Source organism: Hippopotamus amphibius, chromosome 7 (genome assembly GCF_030028045.1).
Source record: "Hippopotamus amphibius kiboko isolate mHipAmp2 chromosome 7, mHipAmp2.hap2, whole genome shotgun sequence".
Lineage (NCBI taxonomy): Eukaryota > Metazoa > Chordata > Mammalia > Artiodactyla > Hippopotamidae > Hippopotamus > Hippopotamus amphibius.
The window spans coordinates 7,429,409-7,454,030 of NC_080192.1; the positions used below are offsets into that span (position 1 = coordinate 7,429,409).

Below are 24,622 nucleotides of genomic sequence, written 5' to 3' on the forward strand. Positions count from 1 at the left end.
CCAATGGCCCCCCAAGAGCAGTGCCCACTTCCACTGCGGGGGGTGGAGAGGGTGGAGGCCCAGAGCTGGGAGAGACCTGCTGTAGCCAAGAGCAGGCACACACACAGGTACCACAAGCAGAGTCTGGAGGAAGGAGCATGAATTTGGTTTCATAAGGAAGAGTGAGGAGAATCCAAGGGGAAAACTCTTCAGCGTGGAGTGCAGCCCCTTCTACCTTGTTAAGCAAAACTCACAGAAGAAGAAAGCCGACAAAGCGGGTCAGTCAGTAAGAGAGGGCCCTGAGTGGGAGCTGGGATAAGGGTCTGGCCCTAACCTCACCCCCATGCAGCTGCGGGGCCTGGCTGCACACGCCTTGGCCACCTTAAATTTACCAACTGCCCACTACTCGCCTGCCCCCCTGACAAGGTCCCCGGGGGCCAGACGAGAGCACGACTGATCCCATGCGGTGCTGGCAGCGAGGAACTTTAAAGTCCCGTCTCCAGAGCAACTGGCGATATGGATCAGGACCTGATATCTGCACTGTTTTTCTTATAAAATATTCTGCTTTATTACAGAAAAAGGACCTGAAAAGAATACCTTTAGTATGGTAAGATTAAGGATGATTTTTGTTCTCTTTAGGTTTTCTCAGTATTTTCTAACATGTTCACAAAGAACAAATGGTATTTTGAGAAGTAGAAGATAGCAAAAATAAATTAAAAAAAAACAAAAAAGACTAAACCAAAGAGTCCATTAGCATTTGGGGGCAATGCCCTAGTTCAAGGGTTTTGTCTCTCATTCCATGTCACACCCACGGCCTCCCCACCCCCACCCCCCGCTGCCATGCCACCTTCAGCTCACCTTGGCCCGCCGCAGGTCTTTCTCACCCCCGAGCTGGGCCTCAATCAGATGGTCACAGTGGATGGTGGACGGCACGGCCACCTTGGGCAGTCCACTGCTGATGAACTGCAGCATGGCCATCTGGGCCGTGGCATCCTGCATGGCCACGCGGTCAGGCCGCAGACGCAGGTACGTCTTGCCCCGCTCGATCTCCTGGTTGGCTGGGTCATCCAGATGTCCATACACGATCTTCTCTGAGAGGGTCAGGGGCCGGTTCAATCTGGTGGCAGAAGGGAGGAGTGGCCTGGTACTGGCTGCACAATCCCCTGCCGCCCAGAGCGATACCCTCTCTGCGCACACGGCAATCCTGACAGCCGGCAGGGCGGGGGACCCTACGCTCCACGAGGGTGGAGACGAGTCGGTGCTGCTCACTGTGGTGCCTCCAGCACACGGCACAGCGCTGGCACTCACTAGGTCCAAAATCACTTGATGAATGACAACATCACAAGAGGGGGCACGGTTTTTTTTTTCCTTAAAGGATATTTGCTTTTCCAGCATATTAACTGCTATTATCTAACAAGCACTTATTTCATGTATGTCTCACCATTTAATCCTTACTGTATCCTTATCATTTAGTAAAATGACCAAGAGGTAACGGAGAGTCAGCAGTGATATTCAAAGCTCAAGTTCACAGTCAGAGCCTCACCTCGGATCTTCTACTTCTCTCTGTCCACGACCAACTGCCCTGTGCAGTTAGCCCCGCTAAGGCACAGAGACTCCACACCAGCATCCTCTCACGCAACCCGCCCCACCCTCCACCCAGAACCTTCCACTGCAGGTGTTAGAGGCCTCCTTACCCTGTTATGCTGAAGCCTTTCCCATTAGCCCCCACTTGCTCTCACCCCATTAAGATGGGTGTGGCTGTGCCTCTCAAGAACAGTAACTGCCTCCGGCCTCTCACGAGACCCTCTTCCTAGACCCTGTTTCCCTGTAGGTCCCACCCTTCCCTTCCTTGTCAGAGCCCCTGGGGAGGTGCAGCTCCTGCCGGGACTCAGTGGCCATCTGGCGACAGCCTCCCCCACGCAGACTGAGCTCAGTGCTGGCCAACTCTCACCCCCCCACCTTGAGGCTCCCTGCTGCTGCCTGCTCGGCACAGCTGCCACCCTGTCTACCTGGACCTCATGCTCTGCCTTCCACCATTCTCAAAGCTTAGGCCAAACCTGAGGCCTCCTCGGAAGGGGCAGAGTTCCATTCACATCCAACAAACCACAAAATACATATATACACGTACGTGTGTGTGTGTGTGTGTGTATCAGAGTAGGAGTCAGAGGCTCTGTGTTTATACCTGATGCTATTACTAAACCCACCGTGTAACCAAATAAGCCATTGCCCCTCCCAGGGAGCTCACTAGTCCACCTCTAAAGTCCACGGCTCACATTGGCAAGAGATAACAGATAGCACTTATATAGCACATACTTGTTTTTAAATAGCTTTATTGAGGTATAACTGGTGTATAATAAATTGCACATATTTAAAGTATACAATTGATAGGTTGTGACACATGAATACACCTGTGAAATCATCACCAAGGTCAAGATCATGAACACATCCATCACCCAAAAGTCTCCTTGTTCCCCTTATAATCCCTCCCTCCTGCCCCCATCCCCAAGCAACTACTGACCTGCTTCCTGTCGTTACAGCTTTATCCTAGCACTTCCTTTTAGCCCAGCGCTGCCCTAAACACTCTGATGTGTATAACTCACTTTATCCTCACAACACAGATGCGCAAACTGAAGTATGGTGAGCTGACGGAACTTGACCCTGGGCATCAGCTAGTGAGCGGCAGAGGTAGAATGCAAGGAGCCACCGTGGCTCCAATCTCCAGGCTCTTTACGTGGCCTTATACTGTCTTTCAACAGCAGCCGGAAATTCAGCACAGGGCCCGGACTGCAGGTGAGTGTTCACTTACTGTTATTATTTCTATCGCTATTACCAGCACAACTCTGCTGGGAAAGCAGAGGAGTGTCCTTCTGCCAGCCTGGGTTCCAGCCCCTCACTCCCAGGTTTACCTAACCCTTTGAGAGCAAGAGTCCTCTAGGGTGCTGGCTCTGTGGGCAACAGCAGAGCCACTGGTAATTCCAAAAATCTCTCAGTTCTGCTGTCATGAGGACCTTGAATAAAAATAGCACTGGCCTGAAGTACAGCCTGCCCCCTTTTGGGGCAGCATCTCCAAGGCTGGTGTACAGGCAGTGACTCACTGCAGGCAGCACAGCCCCTCTTTCTGCATCCCAGGGGAGGTGAAAAATAGCACATGGGCTTTAAAACCAAAGACCTTGACAGCAAATGCCTGAAGTTGTATAAAAAAGCCTGACGATGACAAAGGCCTAAGGACAAGTTCATCATCACCTTTCCTTGAGGATTAACTGAGAATGGCAAAACGGGTCCTCTATGTTCATCTATTCTGCCCCCTCCGCCCCCACTGGATGACAGAGACCCAGTTCCCAGGAACAGATTCAGGCCCCTCCTGTCACAGTCACAGGGTGGAGGAATTGTCCCCCTGCAAGTCCCCTGGCCCTCTAAAACATTCTTACATCTATTTTAATCCATTAGCATCTTTTCAGAACAGCCCCACTTCTGCCTTCTTTCTCTGTGGAAGCGTTTCTCAACTGTGGCACGACTGACAGTCTGGGCCAGATGATTCTTTATTGTGGGGGCTGTCTTCTGCGCTGTAGGATGTCTGACAGTATTCTTGGCCTCTACCCACTAGGTAACAATAAACCACCACCCCACCCCGGGGTTATGACAACTTACGTCTCCAGACAAATTCCCCTGGGGGACAAAAATCAGCCCCTCATCCCCCACCCCCGATGAGAACCACTCCTCTATGGCAACAACGAAAATGGAACATCCCTTGTCTGTACTAATCTGGAAAATGCTAAAAGTTATTGATTGGATTTTTCTGGTTAGCGCAGGATTGGAATAAAAAGGCAAAGGAAAAATTTTAGGGAGAGGGTTGATTTTGCTCATAAAATTAAAACCAAAAAAAAAAAAAAATTGCCAGTACTTTAAAAGGCAGTTTAACTTTTTAAAGCAAAGACAAAATGGTGAACATTCTTTTGTCAAGTTATCTCAAAGCAAGCGTCTATGTTAACTCTCCTTCTCAGCATGATGAAGAGCAGGGGTGAAGTGTTTTGCAGACTAAAGGAAAATCTATTATGTCTCCTCTGAGCTGTGACCTGAGAGCTCTAAGAATAAACAAAATAGTGTTTTCTGGGAAAAAAGTATTTGTACAAGGTCGCATAGTGATGAGGACAGTGGTTTCAACCTTGACTGCACACTGGAACCAGCTGGGAACCTGACCAGCGCTTCTCACATTTTGATGTGCACTCCAGTCACCTGGGGCTCCTGTTAAAACTGCGAATTCTGGCTCAGTGGGTCTGGGCTGGCGCCACAGGTTCTGCACGTCTAACGAGCTCCCGCTGCTGCCTGTTGATGCCCAAGCTGCTGACCCAGGGCCACATTTTGAGGGGCAAGGCCTACACCACCCAACTCAGGTGGACATCCTCGATGTACACTAAGAGGTCCTTACTGTAACAGGTGAGGCCATGCTAGAGGCTGCTGGAGATAAAGACCAAGACAGCCCCTTACCCCTAAAGCTGAAGTGAGGATGCCAGTAAAGAGGAAGCAAAGTGGCAACAGAGAGCAAGTGTGGGATAGTTGCCAGAGCACTGGATGAGGGCCTGAAGACAAGGTCCCATCACTCACTCGCTCTGTGGCCTTGTCCACTGAGCCCACTCATCAGCTGTTAATGGGGATACTGTGTACTCACGGTGGTTCTCTCGTACTCCCAGGGTCATGTCACCAAACAGGCAAGCGCACAGCTCTGCCTGCAGCCGTTCAGGTTCCCAAAGCAGTGCTGGTTGGTATGTACTACCAGACTCCACTCCTCACCTTCTTCTGGTATCTTACCCATCCCTCCTGTGCCAGCAACTAGCCCAGAACCTGGCACTCAGAAGAGCAGTGCAAAGATGGTTGCCATTTTACCAAATGAGCAAAGAGAGGTCCAGAAAAAAAGACAGGCTCAAGATCCCACCCGAGTGTTCTTCTGCGTCTCAAGGCTGAGCTCTCCCCTGGGCTTATGCACCAAAGAGGAAATATACGTATTTCTGAAGTCCCTGGGCCTAGCAGATCCCAGAGGACTGGCCCAGGGCTAGTCGTCTGTCCTAGAAAGGGTGGCTAGGAGGTTTGGGCCACAGCACCAAATAGTGCCGAGACCTTCCCTAGGGCCCACATCTCCAGGCTTCTTGATAACAGATTTTTCCTTGGCAAAGAGGGCAGCAGGTCCTCTCTGACCCGGAACACCTTCCCTCAGCAGGGACCGTTGTACCCTAAGTGCCTTGATCCTGCCACCATCACCAACCATCCTTTGCCAAGCACGTCCTACACTGCCTGAAAGGTGCAGGCGGCACCAGAAGCACCAACACCCTCTCGCAGTCTCCACAGCTCGCCCTGCAGCCTTACCGTTTGCGGACAATGTTAATGTTCTTCTCGAGCAGGTCGTAGCGGATGTACTCATTGGGCTCAAAGTGGCTCATGGCCACCTTGGCCCGTTGGCACAGGACTGAGGCCACATGGTACTGCCGCACACCCAGGGCTTTCTGCAAGAAGAAAGACAACAGTGACTACTGTCAGTGGAGTATTTAGGGTAGTCCACCCCTGAGAGATGGCACAGAATGGTGAAAAACGCAAGGAATTCAAATGTCAAGAGCTATTCAGTGACTGCAGCCTCGGTTTCCTCACCCAAGGCACGGGATGAGACAGCAGCCACAAGGAACACAGCCTGTGGTAGGAGAAAGTGCAAGGGATTTATAGTCAGAATTTCTGGGATCAAAGCCAAGTTCTATGCACTTAAGAAAATCCTCCATCATCTGAGGGCCAGAAAAGATGGGCAATGGGGATACAGCCAGCTGCAGCGATCATATAGTTACTGGGAAGGCTGAATGAGAACATACGTGGACATTCTCATTAAGCTCTAAAGCACCACCCAAATGGTGGCTGCTACTCTGCCTGTGCTATAAGTTCCTTAAGGCTTGGGATCAAGCTTCATTTGTCTTCTTTATCTGTATCTGGACTACCTGACACATAACAGAGATTTAATAACTAAAGGTTGGACAGATGGAAAACGCAGTGAGGAAAACCTGTACATGAGCTTTGGATGCTTCCTCATCCCTTGAAAAGGTGGCACCTAATCCTGCTCCCCTGGAACGTGCAGCAGACTTACCAACTGACTGGACAGAATGTGGTACAGTGATGCCACGGGACCTCTGAGGCTAGGTCATAAAAAGGATCACTTCCGTCTGGCTCTCTCTCTGATTGCTCTGGGGGAAAACAGTCACCACTGCTGTTAAAACATTTAAGCAGTCCTGAGAGGCCCTCCTAGAGAGGAACTGAAGCCTCTCGCCAAAATCCAGCACCACGCTGCTAGGCGTATCAGCACATCATCTTGCAAGCAAGTGCTCCAGCCACAGCCTAAGCCTTCAGATAACCAGGGTTCTGGCCAACAATCTCTGGACTGCAATTTCTTGAGCAACTCTGAGCCAGAACCACCCAGCCAATACGCTCCCAAATTCCTGGCCCACAGGAACCGTGAGCGAGAAATGTTTACTGTTGTTTTAATCCTCTAAGTTTGGGAGCAACAACTTGTTATACAGCAACAGATAAATGATTGTTATGACGGGGTCTGTATTACTTAATTTTAAACTGTGGATGACAAACTTCACAGGGTACACTGTGACCCAGGAAGAATAAATGAACGCAAAGAAGTGACAGAGGGAAAGAACAATGGTGTTCCCTGTTTAGGAGGTCATATCCTTGGGCAAGGAAAGAAGCAAAGCTCAAGCCCCTGCCCCAGTGTCCCTTCTATATGTCACCTGGACATTTAAATCCAAACCCTGCCGACCTCAGCATCTGAACCAATACAAGTGCACAGCTGCCACTCCCTACTCAGCTCACCCGGTGAAGAGAGCAGACCCCACTAGGAAATAATACCCCCAACCACCACCCCGAAAACCCGCCATAGCAGGAGTGAGCTCCCAATGCAAACTTCAGATCCACTTGCCCTCCAGCTCAAAATCCACCAAGGGACCCTCACTCTCTGCCCTACTGGGTATAGGCAAAGAACCCACCAATCAAAAGACTTTCTTTTCTTTTCTTTTCTTTTTGGCTGCGTGGCATGTGGGATCTTAGTTCCCTGACCAGGGATGGAACCTGTGCCCCCTGCAGTGGAAGCACGGAGTGTTAACCACTGGACCGCCAGCGAAGTCCCAAAGGACTTTCAACAGCCCGTGTAGAGGAGGAACGTGGGACACTGCAGCTGCAGGTATGGCCGCTGCTGCTGCTGCCACTACAGTAGGGGGCCCCATGCACAGCGGTAGAGTCGGGGGCCCTGGACTTGAAGCTGGCATGCCATTTACTACCTGAGTCAGCTAAGACAATTTACCCTAAGCAGTCATTTCCACACAGAGCTATTGTGAGGGTTAGGAGATAACATAAAGTACTCGGCACAGTCTCTATTATTACCCCTGTGCATTTATAAGCACACACTCAGCCTCCTCTGTGTTTTTCACACAAATGAGAAGCTATGTAAGTTATCCTGCAACTTGCTTTTTTTTCATTTATCACCTTATCTTTGACATCTTTCCAATGTCTATAAATAGATCTATTGCTTTCTTTTTATAAATTAACTGCCCTAAACTTCAGTTACTTTAGAAATAAAAATGGGTATAACAATACCAAGTGTCTGGCCTAGTAAGCAAAACAAATAACTGTAATCATAATTATAGTGTAGAGAAAAGGTAAAGCACCAAATGCCTAAAAGTAAGGGGACAACTAAGCAATCTACGGATACATATCAATACTTACAAACAGATTTAAGTAATGATGCTGATTGAAAAAAAAAGGACAAAATAATATGTTCACACAGAACACAACTTTGGGATAAAAAAAGAACGTTTACTAGTGCCTGCTGTGAGGCCCGCACTGTGCTAAGCACTCTGTGTGAGTCACATCCACCTAACCTCACAGCCACCCGGTGAAGTGACTGGCGCCTATGATTAGCCCATTTTCCAAGTGAGGCAACTGAGGCCCTCATGGAGTGACCAAGGCCACACAAAGCAGCAACCAGGACACAAATCCAACCTGACTGGCCCACTTTCTGCTCTTGCCCCAGGCCCTCCCCTAAGCTTTGCCCCTAAAAAGGAGGTAAACTCCACAGTGTTAATAACAAATGAACATCTACATGTTCAATCCTTAATCACGATACTGCTCTGCTCACCAACTATGTGCAAACGCCTGTTCACAACAGCCAGCGCTGCCCAACAGGCCTTCCCGCCATGACAGGCATGTTCTAGATCCTCACTGTCCAATACGGTAGCCACCAACCACGTGTGGCTGCGGGGCAATCAAAGTGTGCGGGGTGTGACTGAGGAGTGGAACTTTTTTTTTTTAATTTATTTATTACTTTTGGGGGGGGGTACACCAAGTTCAATCATCTGTTTTTATACACATATCCCCGTATTCCCTCCCTCCCTCGAGTCCCCCACCACCCTCCCTCGAGTCCCCCCCATCCTCCCCATCCCAGTCCTCTAAGGCATCTTTCATCCTTGAGTTGAACACCCTTTGTTATATAACAACTTCCCACTGGCTATCTATTTTATAGTTGGTAGTATATATATGTCTGTGCTACTCTCTCACTTCGTCTCAGCTTCCCCTTCACCCCCCGCCCCCTCCCAAACCTCGAGTTCTCCAGTCCATTCTCTGCATCTGTGTCCTTATTCTCGTCACTGAGTTCATCAGTACCCTTTTTAGATTCCGTATATGTGAGTTAGCATACAATATTTGTCTTTCTCTTTCTGACTTACTTCACTCTGTATGACAGACTGTAGTTCTATCCACCTCATAACATATAGCTCCATCTCATCCCTTTTTATAGCTGAGTAATATTCCATTGTATAATATGCCACATCTTCTTTATCCATTCATTTGTTGATGGGCATTTAGGTTGCTTCCATGTCCTGGCTATTGTAAATAGTGCTGCAATAAACATTATGGTACGTGTTTCTTTTGGGATTATGGTTTTCTTTGGGTATATGCCCAGTAGTGGGATTACTGGATCATATGGTAGTTCTATTTGTAGTTTTTTAAGGAACCTCCAAATTGTTTTCCATAGTGGCTGTACCAACTTACAATCCCACCAACAGTGCAGGAGAGTTCCCTTTTCTCCACACCCTCTCCAACATTTGTTGTTTCCAGGAGTGGAACTTTTAATGTTACTCAATTTTAACTAATTTAAAGCTTAGTTGCCACACAGGATGGTTCAGATTTATACATTCATAACGATGGCAAGAGTTTTTAGGAAGCCTGAACAACCTGAATGTTCAAGTCATTTTTTCTAAAAAGCTATTTATATATTTTAAAATCTGGACCCCTTCCCATGTCAGGATTTCATCATCCCACAGGACCACCAATCCATTTCTGAAAATTTTCAAAATATTCTCCCTCCCTCTGTTTCCTTGCACAGTGTGCTTTTTCAGTTGAGGGTCTGCCCTCTGGACTGTATGAAATAAACACAACCTGTCTTCCTCAGGACATTGCTTCCCAGACCTCAGAAGCAACAGAATCTCCTGAGTTGTTAAAAATACATAATCCTGGGAATTCCCTGGTGGTAAAGTGATTAGGACTCAGCACTTTCACTGAATGGGCCTGGGTTCAATCCCTGGTGGAGGAGCTAAGATCCCGCAAGCCACTGAATGCAAAAAAAACAACATAATCCTAAACTCTAACCAGGTCAACGACTCAGTTCAATTATTTCAAGACAGGACCTACTGTCCTCTCTAAATTTCCTCTTCTTTAGGCCAAGAGCAGCCCTGAGTTTTTCAGCTCTTCCTTTACATGGCATGTTTCTGAATTCTGCAGTAACCCGACAATGCCCTGTGCTGAGGGCAAAGGGACAGTCACCTCCCTTGTTATTAAGCCTGTGACAGTCCACCTCACTGCTGACACACACATCAATTCCTTCCTCCTGACACCTCAACAGCCTTCTTCCTCACTGACTGCTCAAGCTGCACTGTGCTACGGACTTGGTTTTCTGTGGAGAGCTCTACCTTAATCTTGATTTAAATTCAGCACCAGTTTCTGTCCGCCTCCAGCCCCTTGTGGTCTACAGGAGTCCGGGTCAGTCACCCCAAGTCCTGACAGGCTGGCCTTCCCACTGCGTGCCAGCCCCACATGCAGTAAGCATAGCTCTCACGCTGTTCATCCAAGTCTCAGTACAAATGTGACCCATTCCAGCCCAGGGTGGATGTTGGTCAGGCCAACAGTGATCTATTTAGTGACACTCGCCAGGCCCAGGTCTTCAACCCACAATAACCTTACCTGACTAAAATATCACTAAGCCATCGCTTCTGTTTTGTGATTAAGGACAGCCTGACTGACCTGTCAATTGCCCTACAGAAATCAACACACACAACTCACTGTTTCACTAATCAACTAATCGCAACAAAAGAGTAAAAAGATGTTAGCTTGGCTGTAAGACCTTAAGCAATTCACTTGTTCCTCCAGGCCTCAGTTTTTCACACCTGTAAAGGGTGGAATCTCAGCCTCACTCCCTGCTTCAAAGTCAAACTGTGAGCGGTTTAAAGTGTATAAAATGTCACATATAACTCTGAAGAGGCTGATCATACTCATATGCTTACCCCAAAGACTGACTTGAAGGGCAAGGACACCATGTATCATTCATTCATGGACCACGTATAGCTCACATGCAAAATGAAGACTAGGCTATGGGTGGTCTTAGAATAAAAATAAAAACAGCCATTACTTATCAAGTGCCTGCTCTAGGCCAAGCATTTTCTGTGCCTAATTTTGAATTCCCATAGTGGTGCAAGGTAACTGTTATTCTCATCTTACAGATGTGGAAACTGAAGAGCAGAAAGTTTAAGTCAGAAGTCTTACACGTGATAAGCAGTGAATCCAGGACTCAAACGCAGGCTTGTCTCTTTCTAACACGAGCCAGTTCCCCTGGATTCTGCTACCCTCTTACCCCACATAGCCTATCCTTTCCCATTAGAAGGTAGCATGGTGTGATGGTTCAGACTGAAGACCAACCCAGAACCACCACTAACCGGCTGTGGCCCTAGACAAGTTATTTAGCCTTGCCAAGCCTTAGCTTCACAATAGAGAACATGGAGATATCAGTGTTAATATTAAATGAAATAATCTAAGTGTTTGGCACAGAGCGGTTCATATAATATATGCTCAATATATGTTGTATTATTTTCCTTCATGGAGGAGACAGACACAAAATTAGATGTGATGAGGTTGTGTTCCTTTTCTGGATTCTGGCAGAAGGGGCATGCCTCTTATTTTGCTTACTGCAAACACAGCTTTTGGTTGATTAGCCTTAGCTCATCTGGGCCTTTGATGTTCTTGACCGCCTTCTGATGTATTCTAGCTGCCATAGTATTTCTCCTTCCAACTTTGGCCAAGACATTCTAAAAATCTAAGCTGAGGTATGTAGGTGCATCTCTTCTGCCTCTCCTTCAGACTACTTGCAGTTTCTTAGAATTTGTCTTGGAAAACCTCCCATCCCTCTGAAACCCCTTCTGCTTATGGGGTTCTGGCAGTGCGACCACATGTATTTGGTCTCTGAATAATTCAGAATTTGCCTTCCTCTGGGGCACCAAACATGCTGAACTTCCTTAGCCAGTACAAAGTCTAAATGGCGCCCCCACTGGGCCTTTGCACATGCCGTTTTATCTGCTTAGAATGTCCCCTGCCCACCCCTTCCTAATCTACCCTTTGTTTGTGTAGGTAATTCCCATTGATCCTCTACGTTCCAAATTAATTTCACTTTCTTAGAGAATCTTCTTGAACTCTCAACCCAAGCAGAGCCTCCTATCATACACGCACATTTACTACCTCCTGATGTTCATTTGTGAGATACTATCTGTCTCCACTAAGTTTGTAAGATAAACTAAGGGAGGGATTGCATCTGTTTACTCATAACAAAATTCCCCTGTCTTGAATAGCAGGTCTGATACACAAGAGGTGCTACATAAATATCAGTTAATTAAACCAATGAATGTTGCTTTTACTTTACCAACCAGTTCTTCTTTATTGAGCAAGGTTAAATACAGACCAAGTTCAGTTAACCTTGTGAGAGCAAACAGTTAACAAGACAAATCAATAATTTACCAGGCTCAGATGCCTTTGGTTAGATTGTAAACAGGTTGAACATTTTTTGAAAGACAATTAGGCAATACCTATTAAAATGTAAAGTGTTTGTTCTTTTTGACTAGCTTTCCCTCTTCCAGGAAGCTATCTTATAAAATACTTACTTAAATGAGCATAGATACTGGCAAGGATGTTCTCTACATCACTATTTCTAAAAGAACAACCCAACTGTCCAAAAATAAGGCACTGATTGAACAAATTCTGAAGGAATGCCATGAAGGAATGCCATTCTACAGCTGTTTATTCAAGAATAAGATAATGGTGGTGGTCTTACAACATTGTGAATATAGTTAATGCCACTGAATTGAACAGTTAAAAATGGTTAAAATGTCAAATTTCATGTTACATATATTTTACCATAATTTTAAAAAGATCTACCTTTACTGGCAGGAAAAAAAATTCCATGACACATTCAGTGAAAATAAGAAGCAGCAAAACAGTAGTATGGTATGGGCCCATTTCTGTATAATAATAGTAATTAACAAATGTGAATATATTTAGAAAAAAATTGAAATGATATACCTAAACTGTTCACAGCAATTATCTCTAGAGATTAGAATTATGGGCACTTTTATGTTCTAGGCCCAGTGTTTTTGTAACTTTTAAATGCTGCATGATATATGTGAGTTTCTTTTGTAATCAGGGAAAAAAACAAAAGAAAGAACAAGACAGATCGGTGCAGAAGAGCATGCTGACTGTCGTGTAGCGTACACAGCGGCATCAGCTAGGAGTACCTGGACAACGATCAAGTGTTCTGTTTTTTAAAAACATGCAAACCCTTTGTTTCAGCAAGTTAACTTACAGGAATTTATCACTCCTAAGGAAAAGGGAAAAAATATACCTTCCCACTAGAGGAATCTGGTTACCACCACCTTAACCCAGAGATCAAAGAGCATCACCAAGAGCAAGACTACTTTACATTCGTGCCTTCTGATGGGACAGCATTACCTATGAAGACTTCTTGTCAAAAAATGTTTACGGCTTCCTAGGTGGCGCAGTGGTTAAGAATCCGCCTGCCAATGCAGGGGACATGAGTTCGAGCCTTGCTCCAGGAAGATCCCACATGCCACAGAGCAGCTAAGTCCATGAGCCACAACTACTGAGCCCATGTGCCGCAACTACTGAAGCCCATGCACCTAGAGCCCAGTGCTATGCAACAGGAGAACCTGCTGCAATGAGAAGCCTGAGCACCACAATGAAGAGTAGCCCCCACTCACCACAAATAGAGAAAGCCCGTGTGCAGCAACCAAGACCCAACGCAGCCAATAAATAAATGTATTTTTTTAAAAAAAAAGTTTAACCTGAATCTAAGAAAGCTTTGGAACCTTACTTCCAGTTTAAGGGAAATGCAGGGAATAAAAGAATAATCAATTACATCCAGAATGTGGACAGTCTACAGAATCTGGCCTGGTCTCTTTCAAAAGTCAATGTCATGGGGGAAAATGGTGTGTGTGTGAAGGGGTGGGAGTGCGGAGGGGTTGTTCCAGATTAAGAGAGCCTAAAAAAGTAAAATCAATGCAGCATGCAAATTTTTTATTAGATTTTGATTTGGAAAGAGACAGTAACCAAGGACATTTTGGGGAGAAGTGGGGAAATTAAGAAAATGATATTGTAGTTATATAGCTAATTGACTTATTTGTAAGAGATGAATGTTGAAGTTTTTAGGAATTAGGTATCACAATGCCCTTACTTTCTTCTGAAATGGTCCGGGAAAACAATAATTAAAAATATACAGATGAAACATAACACAAAATGTTGATAACTGTTGACTCTAGATGGTAGGTATATGGGTGTTCCTTGTACTATTTCCTTATGTGTAAAAATTCATGACAAAAAATCTTTTAAGTAAGGCATCAAGTATGGTTAAATCCATGTGCTAGACATAATGGCTTAAATGTCCTTCTTGACTTTTCTATATTTTCCAAATTTTCTACAAAAGACTCATTACAGTACTTCTTATAATTAGAAAGGATGTAACCAACATTAGTTTTTAACTAAAAATTAAACACTCGGCACCACAGACAGATATCCTTGCAGACTGCTTGCTGTGGACTAAAAGCAAAATAATTCAGTCTTTTCATAAAGCAGCTTGTCAATAAGATGCCCACAGGAACATCCATACCTTTCAACCAGTAATTCCATATCTGAGGCTCTAAATATGTAAAGGAAATGAACATTATGAAAACAGTTTGGGTTAATATGGAAAATTATTTTCTCCTATAATTCCCCAAATTTGTATTAAGGTGTTACTGTGTGGGCGAAAAGAGACTAACAGCAAGCTGTTTTCAGCGGTGTAGAAAAAATCAAAGTTCCCTAGTATCACTATATTTTTGTTTGTGAACTCCAATTTTGAAATCCAACATTCGGGTGAAGGCACCAAGCTCAGAGCGCCTGCCCCTGGGTCATTTCCCTACGCGGTATGGGGGACAGTGAGATCCCGACGTGACAGGGGGCAGTGGGGGCCAAGAAGGAACATTCAGAGGTTTGGAGTCCAGAGACCTGGCCTCCGAGCTCAGTCACAATGTACCCTTGTACAAATAATCTAGCCTTTCCGTGCCCTCTTTTCCAATTCTATAAAATGGGAGAAGCAGATCATTCTGGCTGCATCAAGATCACCTGGGAGGTTTCACTGAAACATCTTTTAGGCCCTTAAGCATCAGTAAAGATTACAGGTTACCCTGATACAGCCATATCTGGGAACCACTGGACTAGATGTTCTCCAAAGTACTTTCCAGCCCAGAGATTCTATAAATATTCCTCCCCAGTAAGCAGGCTCTCAGATAAACCCATTTATTCCCCAAAGGCCTAGAGGAAAGCACAGCAATGTCAGAACAGATTTATCTGTACCAAGAAAAAAACGCCCAGAGCTCAGGTCTTCCTGGAGTAGCCACAGCCTTCACCTTCATTTACACACAGGTGTGGACGTAATAGTACGCATGTGAGCACACATCAAATGCAACCCAGCGTGGTGTCACAGAATGCATGCCAGACTCAGAACACCGCCCATTTATTATCAGCTCCCTGCCTGGTCAAACTGTTTACTCTTATTTTAAAATATATATAAAATAGGGAGAATAATCCCTGTTGTTTAACAAATAATGCCAGAAACTGTTTCCACATGCCTCTCAAACTTTTTCAAGTGAAAGCTCAAGAACAAAATAATTCTTTTTGGTAAACAAGTTGCTGCTGGAAGGCAACCAGCAGCCTCAGCTGCTGAGGGGTGGAAGGGGGGTGTGTGTGTACAGCACACCTGTAAAGCTTAGCTGTACCACACTAGACTCTAGAACACCACCACATTCTCCCTACCCTCAAGACCACAATTTGATGGGATAAGACAGACACAAAAACAGAAGGTGCAGTAGTGTGTCAGAGTGGCTATTGTATGTGTTAGGTACAGGTGTCAGTGAAGGCAGGGAAGTATGAGTGGTTAAGTGAAAAAGAGGCTACAACTTCCTTAGGGCTTAAACAAGATCATGTTTGGGTTCAATCAAAAACACTGGCTAAAGATGCAAAAGCCAAACAGAGAGAATGAGTGATTTGCTCAAAATCACATGGCATTTGTGGAGTCATCAGGGAAGGAGGAGGTCATTCAAAGTCCACTGTATCCCAGCAACATCCAAATATTGGCCACGGGATGTTCCGAGCTAAAAGGACCCTTTGAGAGAAGACTTTCACATTTTGACTGAAAACACACAAGCACAAAATACATGTTACCTTGTGATCCAGCAGCAGGTACTGAGAGTGTGTAACTCAAAGTTTCACTAAATACCTGACATGTGCAATGTACACTGATACTTTTTATTCTATTATTTTCATTGTGGTAAAATACACATACATAAAATTTACCATTGTAACTATTAAATGTACAATTCAGTGCGTTCACAATGTTGTGCAACCATCACTATCTAGGTCCAGAAACTCTCCGTCGCCCAAAGCAAGCCTTGGACACACGGAGCAGCTGCTCCTTTTCCTCCTCAGCCTCCCTGTCGCACCTGCTGGCAATCGCTGATCTGCTTTCTGTTTCTATGGATTTGTCTACTATAGATACTTAATGTAAATGAAATCATACAATAGGTGGCCTTCTGTATCTGGCTTTTTTCACTTAGCATTCATCTTTTTCTTAAAGCAACTTGCACCCCACTGATTTCATGATCCAATAACAGGTCAACACAGGCAGTTTGAAAACACTACTTTGGAGAACTTCCAATTAAAAATATTAGTTACATAATATGTATAGTGATGGACATTACCTAGACTTATTGTGGTGATCGTTTTGCAATACATACAAATATATAATCATTATGCTGTGTACCTGAAACTAATACAATGTTGTATGCCAATTATAACTCAACTTTTAAAAAAATTACTTACAAACATGAAAGCCAAACAGCAGACATTTGCAGAGCATCACCAGGCTCTCTGCGCACTCTACTTACTGCACCAGAGGCCCCCAAACCTCACCCCACCCACTTGGTGCCTGTCTGCACACAACTATCCACCAGGAAAATGAGGAAAAAAAGACAATGTAGCAAGTTGTTTTTTTTAAGTCAAATTTATTATATTTAAAACACGTCCTTTGTTCTGAGTCTTTCCTTCCTATACTTTTGATGTTAAAAAGGCCCTTTTAAGAAATAATGTTGATAGTAGAGGTTGACTTGCTGATTTTTTTTTTTGTTTTGGTTTGGTTTTGGTGGTTGTTGTTTTTGGTGTCCTTACTTCAAAAAAGTTAAAACCTGCGACCTCACGTGGTGCCTCTGGATCCTGTGTGCACTTTGGTGCCCTCTACCATGCAACTTTCCAGAACAAAACTCTCTGGGGGACAGAAGCAGTCACTGGAAAATAAGATACAAGGAGGAAGAAAAGGCTAGGTTTTAATATTACCCTTAAAATCTCAGTAGCAGCCAGAAATATGAGGAACAATAAGCAGGGTTGATGCTGGTGGAAAACATCTATCTTCACTGTCATTCTGTCTCTCCCCACCCCCTGCCCCCCACCCCAAACCTTACCCATTTGTTCACTCATTCATCTGTCCAGCTATCAACTAGTTACTGAGTGACTATGGGGCCAGGCACTGTTCTAGGCACTGGGGATACAGCAATGAACAAAATGGTAAAATACCCCCCACCCTCTTAGGACTGACATTCCAGGAGGTTGGGGGGAGACAGACAAGAAGAGACAGAGAAACAAGTCAAACTTCAGTGTCACAAGAGAGAATGAAACAGGAGCAATGGGAGAGGGAGCCAGGGAAGTGGGCAGAGGTACAATTTAACGTAGGAGAGTTGGTAAGGACTTCAGTGAGAAGGCGACATTGAACAAGGACCTGACAAAAGGTCAACCTACAGGTATCTGAAGGAAAAGTATTCTAGACAGAAAGCATAAGGGTCCTCCAAAGTAAGGCAGTGCCCCTTGTGTTCGAAAAACAAGGAGACATCTGTACACCCACCTTGATAGCAGCACTATTCGCAATAGCTAAAAAGTGGAAGCAACTCACCCAAGTGTCCACTGATGGATGATGAACAAACAGCATGTGGTAATACAATGGAATGTTAGTTAGCCCTAAAAAAGGATTTGTAAAAGAATCTGACACAGACTACAACACAGATGAACCTTGAAGACATTATGCTTATTGACATAAGCCAGTTACAAAAGGACAAATACTGTATGATTACAGTTATAATGAGGTACCTGGAGTAATTAAGTTCATAGAGACGGAAAGCAGAATAGTGGGTGCCAGGAGCTGGGGGGACAGGGAAATGGGGAGTTAGCATCTAATGGGTACAGAGTCTCAGACTGGGAAGATGAAAAAGTTCTGGAGACGGCTGGTGGTGACAGTTGTGCAACAATGTGAATGTACTCGATGCTACTGTACACTTAAAATTCTAAAATAGTCAATTTTTTAAATTTAAAAAAAATGGGGGCGGGGGGAGGGCAGGGAGGGAAGAACAGCAAGGAAGCCAGGGTGGCCAGAGCATAATAAACAAGGAGTACAAAAAGAGGTAAGACCAAGAGGTAGCAGGGCATCAGACTGCTGATTCTGGACTTTGCTCTGAGTGAGATGAGAAGTCAATGGAGAATTCTGAATGAGAATTACATGGTTTGACTTATTTACAAGGATTATTCTGGCTGCTGTATGTAGAATAGAAGGAAGCAGGGAAACCAGATAGGAGGCCAACACAATATCCCAGTCAAAGATGACGGTGATTTGGACCACAGTCATACTGGTGGAGGTGGTGAGAAGGGGCTGAAGCCTGGATATATTCTGAAAGTACTAACAATAGATTTGCCGACAAACTGGCCAAGGGGCATAAAAGTCAAGAATACCACTGAGGCTTGGGGCCTGAGTAACTGGTAGAATGGAGCTGCTATAAACTGATACGGGGAAGGCAACAGGAAGAAAAGGCTTAGGAGGGAGATTGGGAGTTTGCCTGTCTGACACCCAAGTGGATTCTCTTCCTAGGTCCCATCCTTCTAGAACTTGGCTAATTAAATGATTCATCTATCAACAGAATCATAGATTATCAGAACCCAAGGTGACTTCAGATCACCAAATATCTTTTCTTCATTTGACGGATGAAGAGTGCCCAAGGTCACACATACCTAGTTAACAGCAGTCTGCAGCAGAACTCAAGTCACTTAATTCTCAAGTCAATACTTTTTCTACCACACTAATTAAAATTGAAGTAGTACTGATTCATTAAATAAACATTTATCCAGCCCCAGAATTTGTGCTGTGGTGCCTGAATTAATGAGATAAGCAAGACAGACACAGCCCCTCCACTGCTGAATTTACAATTTAGTGGAGAAGACAGATATCAAGTAATCACTCAAGAGACAACGGAAGCAACAATATGAGAAGTGCTGTGAAAGAAAGGCCAAGCAGCAATAACAGTATAAAGCTGGAGAACCTAATCTAGACTGGGGGAGGGGCTTTCCAAGAAAGCGATACTGAATGTGAGAACTGAAACATGACTAGCCTAGCAAATAAAGTGCAGTTTAGGAGGAGGAACCCAGGGACCCTGGCAGGCAGAGAGAACAGCATGTGCAAAGGCCCCACGGCAGGGAGGCACTTGTAGTTGAAAGAAGAAAGAGAAAGCCAGCTTGGCTGGAGCAAAGTGAGCAAAGGGTAGCAGAAATAGCAGAAAATGAGGCTAAGAGGTAAAATGGAGCCAGGTATCGTGAGGGACCTTACAGGTAGGTGTATGAGAAAAACACCCTAGCAGCCTTGAACTACAGCTTATCTGAGTCTTGGCGGAATACGTAGGAACACCAGAGGGTAGAAGGCCTCTAAAGGAGCTGTGAGGCCATCTCCCACTTGCCTCCTTATCTCCCTGGGAGGCAGTCATGAGACAGTCTCTCCTGCCTTCGAGGATCTGATGAGGTATGGCGCTTTCTGCCCTGGACTCTTCAGACTAGAGCTGCAGGATATAAACCCGCTTAGTGGCATCAGGGCTGCTACAACTTTCAGTGCAGTCATCAGCTCCTTTTGTTTTGGTGCTGCCCTTTTCGGTGTATGCAGCTAGGACCCAGGGAGCTGGCACCTTCAGCTTATTCTTCTTTTCATTCTGTATCTAAGTAATGAACCATCTGAGTATGAAAGTGGTTCATTGTACCTTTACCGATCAATCAGTCAGGTCTTGATCTTCTCTTGTAAGTATGCATGGGCTTTACAGTAGGACATGTTAAATGTTTAACTTGATCCTAAAAGCAATGGGAAGCCGCTGAAGCAGGATTATATTTGCATTTTAAAAAAAACCACTGTGGCTGCCATGCAGATAACACATTCAAGAGGGGCAAAAGTAGAATAGGTTGACTGTGGCTTATCATGTAACCTATTTCATGTAAGCACATTTGTATTTTAACACTTCAGCACCTATTCTGTGTCAAGCAATAGGACAAAGATACCAAGAAGAGTTAGACAGTCCCTATACTTATATACCTTAGACTGGCCATGATCAGCACATAAATGCAACCGACTAGACCTGCATGAAGAAGGAAACACAAGGGACAGGAGTACAGCAGAGGGAACAATTAACTCTGCTTCGGATGCCCAGGCAAGACCTCACTGAGCAGGAATGTGGAGGATACGTAAGCGTTTGCAAAGTAATCAGAGGACAGTACATAAAAAGACACAGAATCATCAAGTGAAGTGTGCAGGAGCTGCACATCACTCACAATGGTGGGAGGTAAAAGACAAAGCAGGAAATGGTGAAAGGTCAGGCTAGAAACCCAGCAGCCAAGGAGGCTGAATTATTACCTATGGTTTATTTACACAGTGAAAAGAACTTTGATATAGCTCAAAGGCCCAGCTCTACCATTTATTAGTTGTGTGGTGTCAAGCAGGTTTCACCTTTGAAGCCAGTTTCTTTTTTTTTTCTTTTTTAATTTTTATTGGGTTATAGTTGATTTACAATGCTGTGTTAGTTTCAGGTGTACAGCAAAGTGAATCTGTTATATGTATACATACACCCACTCTTTTTTTTTTTTAGATCCTCTTCCCATATAGGCCATTACGGAATACTGAGTAGAGCTCCCCGTGCTATACAGTAGGTCCTTACTGGTTATCTATTTTATATATGAACCCAGTTTCTTCATTTGGAAAAGGAATAATACCCATAGTATTATGTGAGGCCTGAAATGATGTGAATGAGCTCCCAAACGGTAGCAATTATTATGTAAAATGCTACAAAGAAGGTTGTTTTTTGTCTTTTAAATAGCCTTTACTAGGGTTTTTCCTCCCATTTAAAAAAGTAGGACATATTTCATGGAGAAAACTTAGAAAACACATAAAACACATGATTTTACAACTCCCGAAGCCCATCCAGGAATACCTACCACCACTACCCCTCCAGACTCCCTGGCCTGATACCAGGTACCCAGCGGTATTTAACAGTGACTCCAAGAAAGACACTAAACACCAGTCTGTGCTGGATCTCCACCTCCCCATAGTCCCTAGCACTAGGGTACCTACTGAACCCAAACTGAACAGGTGGTAGGGCTGAGGTTTCTAAGCAAAGACAATGATAATAATATCTACTAATAGCAGTAGCAATGGTGATATTTAATACTTTGTATTGACTGCCAAGTTATAAGCACTTTACGTGGATGAACAGCCCTACTGTATATGAGCCCCATTTAACAGATGAGAAAATTGAGGGTGGGAGAAGTGTAGTAAACTCACCCAAGGTCTCACAGATAACACCAGCATTCAAAGACAGCCTGGCTCTAAGCCTAAACACTGAGCCTTCCAAGTGCCAAGTGAACCCTGGCAATTCTAAGTATTGATTTGGACATGAATGAATTAAAGAAATCAAATAAAATCAAAATGTAATAGATGCCAAAACGTTAACAGTAGCTATCCCTGGAGGGCAAAATTATGGACAATTTTTTACTTTTTATACTTATATAATTTGAACCTTTAGTACTGTACATAATGTTAGAGTCAGAAAAAAATTTAAAGAAATATAAATTATAGGGCTTCCCTGGTGGTGCAATGGTTAGGAATCTGCCTGATAATGCAGGGGACACAGGTTCAATTCCTGGTCCGGGAAGATCCCATATGCAGCGGAGCAGCGAAGCCCGTGTGCCACAACTACTGAGCCTGTGCTCTCCACCCCACGTGCCACAATTATTGAGCCCACGTGCCACAACTATTGAGCCCACGTGCCACAACTACTGAAGCCCACATGCCTAGAGCCTGTGCTCCACAAGAGAGGCCACCACAATGAGAAGCCCACGCACCGCAACGAAGAGTAGCCCCCACTCCCTGCAACTAGAGAGAGCCTGTGCAGAGCAACGAAGACCCAATGCAGCCAATAAATAAGTAAAAAATTATATATATAAATACATGTATTATTAAACATTTTTAATTTGGATTATAACCTTTTAAAAACATTAGCTGGAAATGTTAATGGTAGTTGTCTCTGGGTGGTGGTAGGTTATCTCTGGGTATTACAAATAATTATAGGTAATTTTTATGGTATTCTTTATACTTCTATATTTTTCAAGTTTCCTACAATAGATAACTTTACAAATAAGAAAAAAGGTAAGAAATTAACTTTACCTTAAAAAACAGATATTATTGAGTCTTATAACATCTGACCACTGTGGCTGGAGTACGAGTAGTTCAAATCAGTATTATTTAAAGAAGGATGATGACTTGGGCTTTTTTCTTTTAAATAACTTACTGGGGTTTTGTTTTTATTTCCTAAGTCCAAAAGTAAAACATACTCAATGCTTTGCTCAACCTGGCCCCAGGGCCCAGAGACATTCCAGAGATCACCTATAGGCCATCCACCCAGATGTCACAACAACGAGGAAATGGGAAATGTTCCCCCCATACTTGGAGCCCACGTCTCAGGCCTTGTGAAATCATCAGGAGTAAATACCAGGCCCTTATCTAGAACAGATACTTCCACTAAGCCCTCACTCTCCATTTTCTCAGGAACTAGGGGGCTGAGGGCAGCCTCAAGGTAGGAAACCTTTCTTTAGCAACCTCTACAAGCCCGTGATTCAATATCATTAATCCAGGAAGCTCATTTTTTTTTCCCAGACAGCCTATCCTGCTACTAGACAGTTCTAATACTTTACAGCAACAAATGCTTCTGAACTGAAACACAACTCTGTTAAATCAGGCACAGAATCCAGCAATGGAAACCTGGGCTCAAATCCCAGCTCTACCCACAACAAGCTGCGTAACCTTGTGTGGTTTTATTTAACCCCTCTAAACACAGCTTTTTTCATCTGTGAGTGGGGATAACACCTTCGCAGGCTGTAGTGAGGATTAAAGGAGAGTACCTACGTAAAAGGACCCAGCCCAGTCGCTGACACGCTTCCTAGCCCTGTCCTTTGGAACCAGATCAAATGAGCTTAGTCACTCCTCCACACTTCAACCCTTCAAGTCACCAAAAACCGTAATTGCGTCTTCTCCATTCTAAGCATTCCTATAGTACTTCCTGGCTACAGAACTCCCTCCACTTGGGCGGGAGTCTCCCATCAGGGTGACCAGCAGCCAGGTGCCCTCAGATCTGTTTTGGAGTGAACAGCAGTAGCTAGCACACTGCTCCATGCCAGCCACTCTTATAAACCTTGTTGGACAGAGCTCAGCCTCCCTAACTGCCCTGAAGATGCAGAGGCTCAGAGACAGGAAGCGGCCTGCCCAAGGTCACACAGGGGGGAAACTGATAAGCCCCTGCCCTTCTCATTATGCTGCAGTGTGTCCCAACCTCCACTCAGGCCCAGCAGCCAGGTGGACTGAGTCCTCCATGGGGGCTCAGTCCCAGCTGTCCAATGTCTCTGGTAGAATCTGGCTCCCCTGCTGGATGGGATACACATCTGCAGGACTCGCAAGGAGGAAGGGAAGCTCTCCTGACCCTAGGCATTTACTGACACAGAACAAACTCTGAAGAAAGGAATATAACCAAAGTGGACCCACCAGGGAGTTAGGTAAGAAATAAAATGAAAAGAAACAAAACTGTGCCAAGCAAGACCACAAAGGTTATCTTACGTCATCTTCCCAACAACTGTGCCAAGCGGGATTGTTACAGGTCGTTTTGTCTTCTGCTTTAACGAGAAAATGAAGACTCTGACAGATAAGAAGGTAAACTGAACAAAAATGTAAGCTCTATGAACACAGAAAACTTGTCTAATCTGGTCACCACTATATACTCAGAGCCTAGGACACAAAGAACCAGTTCAATACTTGGTAATGAAAAGCATGAAGGCAGAACCGTGATTTGAACACAAATCTCTTCACCTTGCTTTCAAACTCACGTTGTGAGTGCCTCTGGCAGAGGCTGTGCTGAGCCATCCGTGCCTGTTCACAAAGCCAAAGCACAGGGGGCCTGGCTGGGCCAGTCTGACCTGCTGTGCATCCTGTGAAGCACGGCACACGCCAGCACAGCCTTAGCGAACCACATGTCGGTGGGCTCTAGCGCTCAGAGCAAGCTGAGGAGAAGGTGGCTGAGCCGTCCAAATAGGCTGGGCTCCTTCCTGGAGGAGGCTGGTCTCTTGAGGCAGCTGCTTCAGCAAGAGACACAGAGAAGTCGCCACCAGCCCCATTCTGACCTGTTAAGTGCCACTGCAGAAACACTGCAACCCCAGTGCCAAGTCACAGAAAGGGCATCCACTCGAGAGCTGGATGGCTGTGGCTTAGAATCTCAGCTCCCCTAGCTGTGGGATCTCAGACAAGATTCTTCACTTCTCTGAGCCTCAGTTTCCTCTTCTGTAAAACTGGGGTAAAAGAGCAGAGATTTTTGAGGATTAGAAACATTATTGTTTGTGACTGCAGAGAAAAAAAGTGCAGAATGATAAATACAAAATTCCTATCAGTGGTTGCCTCTGGGAACTGGAACAGAGAGAAGGAAAGAGAGCTTTTATAAACATATTGCATTCTTCAAGGAAAAAATATATGAAAAACAGAGATCTCGCACGGTAGCTGGGCTCCTAGCAGGCACTTGATAAATGTAAACTGCTATTACTCATTTCTCCTGGGAGAAGGAGATGCTGCCACTAACAT

General features: G+C 44.8%; 1 protein-coding gene and 1 long non-coding RNA gene across 2 annotated transcripts in view; one reads left to right on the plus strand and one right to left on the minus strand.

The window, feature by feature from the left end:
* ACO2 (aconitase 2) overlaps positions 1-24,622 on the minus strand; it is a 49,890-nt gene that overhangs the window by 17,279 nt on the left and 7,989 nt on the right. The window contains exons 2-3 of the mRNA XM_057741446.1: positions 5,338-5,474; positions 838-1,096 (exon numbers count right to left, since the gene is read on the minus strand). Coding sequence (XP_057597429.1) covers positions 838-1,096; positions 5,338-5,474 — 396 coding nt within the window. The remainder of the gene's footprint in view (positions 1-837; positions 1,097-5,337; positions 5,475-24,622) is intronic.
* On the plus strand, positions 1,091-13,992 carry LOC130856690 (uncharacterized). The gene is made up of 3 exons (XR_009054654.1): positions 1,091-2,769; positions 7,063-7,195; positions 12,752-13,992. It is a non-coding gene; the product is annotated as an uncharacterized LOC130856690 (long non-coding RNA).